We start from the raw sequence: 4,587 nt of genomic DNA on the forward strand, positions 1-4,587 counted from the left end.
ATAAGAGTAGTGTGCCCCGCACGGATTGTATAAAGTGCACTCCAATAGAATAGGCCTACAGTGCCTTTTGCAAGCGGTGGAGGAGTCACTTAGCAAACCCTCCCCCGGTACTATATATTCGAATGATTGGAATGGGGAAGCGGGGGGGTGGGTAGAAGGATGAGATGTGTGGAGGGGGAGAGGTATGATAGGGAGGGAGGAGACGAGTAGGAAAGGGAAAGGGAAAGGGAAAAGCGACCGACCGATTAGAAGTGATACCCGACTGCCCCACACCGGTGTCAGTGTCTCGGCTTTACTATTGGGAGCGATGATCATAGGATAAGACAATTTTGGTGATATGCTTTTCTTTTCCCTTCTCGCCCAATTTGCACCTTCCACTTCGGAGCCTCACGCAATTGGCTTAGGTTGGGAATCTGCAACAGGAAGGCACCCAAGCGGTGTATTGGCACAGCACAGCGGGGATTTATGATAGGACAATTTTTGGGCGAAGATGCCGGAAAGCTGTAAAAACCTACGGTACCATTAAGTTACAGACTTTTTTTTTCCAACTTCTATGCAGGCACCATACCACCACTGTCTACCACCCCTGGGGACCTCCCCCTTCCTATCGTAGTTCCTACGTACCCCTCACCCCGACCTGACGGCCAACACCGCACCGGCGGCGGACAGCCCCTCGCCTCATTTCCTCCCATCCCCGGAGGCGGCCGAGGGGAGATTCATGAAATCTCCATACAACGGAGGACAAGCGTTACAACCCCCCCCTCAATGCTCAACTGGCCCAGATTCCAATTCTTGTATCACATTATCTACTGTGTTTAGATCCCACCCCCTCTTCCTTTTTTTTTTTACCCCTTTGTATCATTCGGGAAGCTCGTCTATCTTTTTAAACCCAAATCCTCGATCCATCAGGTCCATTTCGTAGGCTGTACTACCTAGATCGTTGATTCTCGGATAAATACCAAATCACAAAGTGAACTATGATCCTTCGGAAACTCGGAGAAAAGAAAAAAGGTTCGGGTAGGGAGGCACGGGTGGGCAGAGTTTTCTCTTTCTATCACGGGTGCCAATTCTGGGTTTAGACTTCGTGGCGGGGGGTGGATAGATATTCCTAGATACTGGTACTCGAGTATATGAATAGACACGGGAGAAGGGAGAAGTCTTTAATTCTGTTTCACGCTTGTAATGGAATTGTGTGTTTTTCATAATTGTCAACTCTCTCTCCTTCCTCTCCCAATAACCAATCCCACACTTAAGCTTCCTGCACTACATAGCCTCTACGAGTATCATCAAACCCGCCCCATGCCTCCTTCACCACCTCTAACACCATAAGACCCCTTTCGGCCAGTTTCCCCTCGTTTGGCCCATATACTCGAGTACTTCCGGTAGCTGCCCTACTCTCAACACTTCCAGTATCCATCCGATTCTCTTCTAGATTCAGGATGGCCACATGTGTCTCCGCCCACAGTGCTTACCCTTCGCCGGTCTCCAAAAGCGACACAAAACTTCCCACACCACCACCAAAGAGAACGAGAAAGAGAGGGGAAAGATGGCATTAGATTAACATACAATAGAGGTCCGGAATTAGTGTTTTTTCATCCTGTGTCCTGTCTCACAAACGGTACCGGTACTCAACCTACCTATCGGTACCATCCATGTCTCGCTGATGACATATGCCAAGAGAAGGTGGGGAAAGAAGAAAGAAGGGAAAGAAAGAAAGGACACATCAGCTATCCCTACCAAGTTCAGCCATAGGTACTCGTACCGGTACTGTGAGGAGGTGGTGGATGGAGGGGTAGGTTTGAGGCGAATAGAGACCAGAGGGTAAAAATACAGTATAGTAGGAAAGGGCATAACTCTACCTCATACCATATTGATTTTTCCACTGGCGATTTGTGGTTACCATCACCTCATCGGAATAACTAGGATTGGGTGAAGGAGGGAAGGAGGGAAGCAGGGAGGGGCGCTGGTGGGAAGGTAAAAAGTTATGAATAAAAGGAATCCCAATGTAACTTAACAACCTTACACATAGTGCGATATTGTGCGAGTGGAAATATATATATATTTTTAAAAAGCTGCCGTTATTACTATTTGTGCTGATAAATGAGGGAGAAATACCTGTATCGCAAGCAGATTCCGGTATTCTCGTTTGAAGATTTTTATTTTTATTGTCTTCCCCGCTGGTTTCATGAATCAAACACATACCGCAAGGCGTGATACAGGGCAGGACATGTCATGTAAACACACACATGGTTTTGGGGGTGCTTCTTTTATTTAGATGAAGTGTGTTCCCCCTCTCAAGGGCCACTGGTAAAACATTTCTGGCTCGCTCCAGATCCGGCCAATGGAAGATCGGTCGCCCTCTAAGACAGTAGGGAGAGGGTGTGTATATGTGGGAGAGCGAGAGAGGAAGGCAGAGGTTCAGGTTGCGCCGAGGGAGGGTTCAGGAATGAGTAATCACATTACAAGCAATGGGGCAGAAGAGAAAAGAGACAACTGATTTTAAGAAAAGGGGTGAATAATTAAGAAGAGAGGAGGAAACCAAAGGCCTGCTTTAACGAACAATGGTGGAGAAAATGCTCAATGCGAAGAGAAGAGTCCAGTAAACCCATAAAAGAAAAAAAAACACCTATTTGGGAACGGCAGGATGATAAGCACTCAAGGGGAGAGAGAGAGAAAGGAAGGAAAACAGACAGCACAAGCGCGGCCTACTTGAACAAAGAATGTAACCCAATTCCCAGCAATCCACAAACGATACTGAACCCCCCCTGCAGCCTTGAGAGTCCCCATGTGCTACCTATCAAAGCCCAGCCGATCCTCGTATGTCTCATCGACTATATACTTTAAACCCAGGAGAGAAAATTGGAAAACTCATGGTTGGAAATTTTTGAGGGGATCCTCGTAGTATCTGGTGAAGTAAACACGAACACGTGTGTACTCCTTCTCCATCTCACCAAGCGCAGACTTAATTCTTGCTAGGTTCAACTCACTGTCATCAATGCTGGCATTGCCAGTCTCGTCCCGACCTGAACCAAGGTTTTGAATCTTCTCGCAATGGTCCTTGACCTTTGTAAGCCCGAGGGTGGCGGAGGAACCCTTAAGGAAATGACCAAGTTGCGAGAGTTCATGAAGGTCTTTCTGGTTGCTAAAGTGGGGAATATGTGTCTATGTTAGCGATGGTGAATATTGATAGACCTTGTCTCACAGGAGTGTTAAGGGTTGACAAAGACGTACAGATGATCCCTCATCTTCTTGAACGTCTCCTCTGCCTGTTCCATGAACCCAAAAACAATTGTTCTGCTAAACTCATGGTCTTCGTCGTCGTCCATCTCTAGAATTTGCTCGAAGGTGCTGAGGTCGATAAAGTCTGGGTCGACATTGCTATCGGGCCGTGCCCGTTCGGACTGGTACTACTAACGGTATCAGTAAAACCACGATACTTGATGGTAAACAATAAGATAGTACGCTAGGACCAACGCTTTCGCTCTCCGCAACCGCAGCGGTTTCCTTTGTAGTTGTGGTGCCGGTATCTTTAGATGGCATTTTGAGTGAGATCGGAAAAACAAAAAGCAACAGGGTAGGTCGAAGCGAGCGGTTGGGATTTATTTTTTGGTGAGTCTGTGTTGTTGCCCTCCACGGATGGGAGAAGGACGACAGAAGGGCGGGAAGTTCGGAAGGATGGTGAGGGGTGGGTTAGAAGAGGGGTGGGGGGAGGTGGGGTCCTGCAGACGTAGAAACTGAAGGATGGAAAAAGGAAGCAAAGCGAGAAAGAAGTTGAAGGGCAAGGAAAGTTGAAATAAGGCAGCGGCAGTAGGGCAGGCCAAGTAGGTCAAGTTTCGCGGTTGTCAGAGGGTGGTGGGCATGTACGAGTATGTGCGGCCAAGCGGGAGTACCGGTAAGTGGAGAGAGGTGTAGACAAAGGAGGGGAGTAATGAATGGCGGGGAGCAGAAACCAAACGAAACCAAAGGAGACGTTACAAATTGCTCTTTCTTGATCGATCTCCCTCGGATTTTTTGAGGGGAGATGGAGGAAGTGTGATTTAGGGCGATACGGTGGCCAAGGTTTGCACAGCAATGTTATTGCCTACTACGCAGTATGATAGGTACAATACCGGTACGCCGTGGTGTGTGAGGAGTGGCAGGTTATGTACAGTGCAGTACTTGCTGTAGGAAAAGAGAAGAAGCAAGTAGGGCAAGACGGGCGCAGGGTGGACGGGGAGCGGGCGGCAGCACGGGATAAAACGAGACAGCCTCAACCCAACGACGAAGAGGACAAGCAACAGAAGCGATAGCGGGAGTGGTGGGGTGGTGGGACCGGGAGGGGGATAAGAGTGGATGTGTGAGAGCAGAGGGGAGTTGAAGCGGGGAGGACAACAGCGGGGACTCCTGCAGCTAACTTGACCCCAGCCTATTTTCCACTTGGGTTGTGGTGGGCGCGTGCCTCAGAAGGGTCTAGCTCTGATGCCACCGGCACAAGACGAGCCCAGAGTTGAGAACCGGACACTGAATTGGACGGGCAGGGTACGGCTGGCTGGGGCTGGGGGGAAACCTCTACGAGTACGAGGACTCCAGTAAGTCTCTCCTGCCGTG

At 49.1% G+C, this 4,587-nt stretch overlaps 2 protein-coding genes; both read right to left on the bottom strand.

Annotated features, from left to right (window-relative positions):
• Positions 1–1,164: 1,164 nt before the first annotated feature.
• GSTUM_00008665001 (uncharacterized protein) lies at positions 1,165–1,553 on the bottom strand (the record flags this gene model as incomplete). XM_002840189.2 has 1 exon in its annotated part: positions 1,165–1,553. One exon carries the CDS (start codon positions 1,551–1,553, stop codon positions 1,398–1,400), a length of 156 nt encoding a protein of 51 aa, XP_002840235.1. The 3' UTR covers positions 1,165–1,397.
• A 942-nt stretch (positions 1,554–2,495) lies between these two features.
• On the bottom strand, positions 2,496–4,344 carry GSTUM_00008666001 (uncharacterized protein). XM_002840190.2 has 3 exons: positions 3,475–4,344; positions 3,232–3,407; positions 2,496–3,142 (listed from the first exon to the last, which is right to left on the bottom strand). The coding sequence occupies exons 1-3, from the start codon at positions 3,538–3,540 to the stop codon at positions 2,869–2,871; spliced, it is 516 nt and encodes a 171-aa protein (XP_002840236.1). The 5' UTR covers positions 3,541–4,344; the 3' UTR covers positions 2,496–2,868.
• Between the last annotated feature and the right edge of the window lie 243 nt (positions 4,345–4,587).

This window comes from Tuber melanosporum (genome assembly GCF_000151645.1).
Source record: "Tuber melanosporum whole genome shotgun sequence assembly, scaffold_49, strain Mel28".
Taxonomy (NCBI): Eukaryota; Fungi; Ascomycota; class Pezizomycetes; order Pezizales; family Tuberaceae; genus Tuber; species Tuber melanosporum.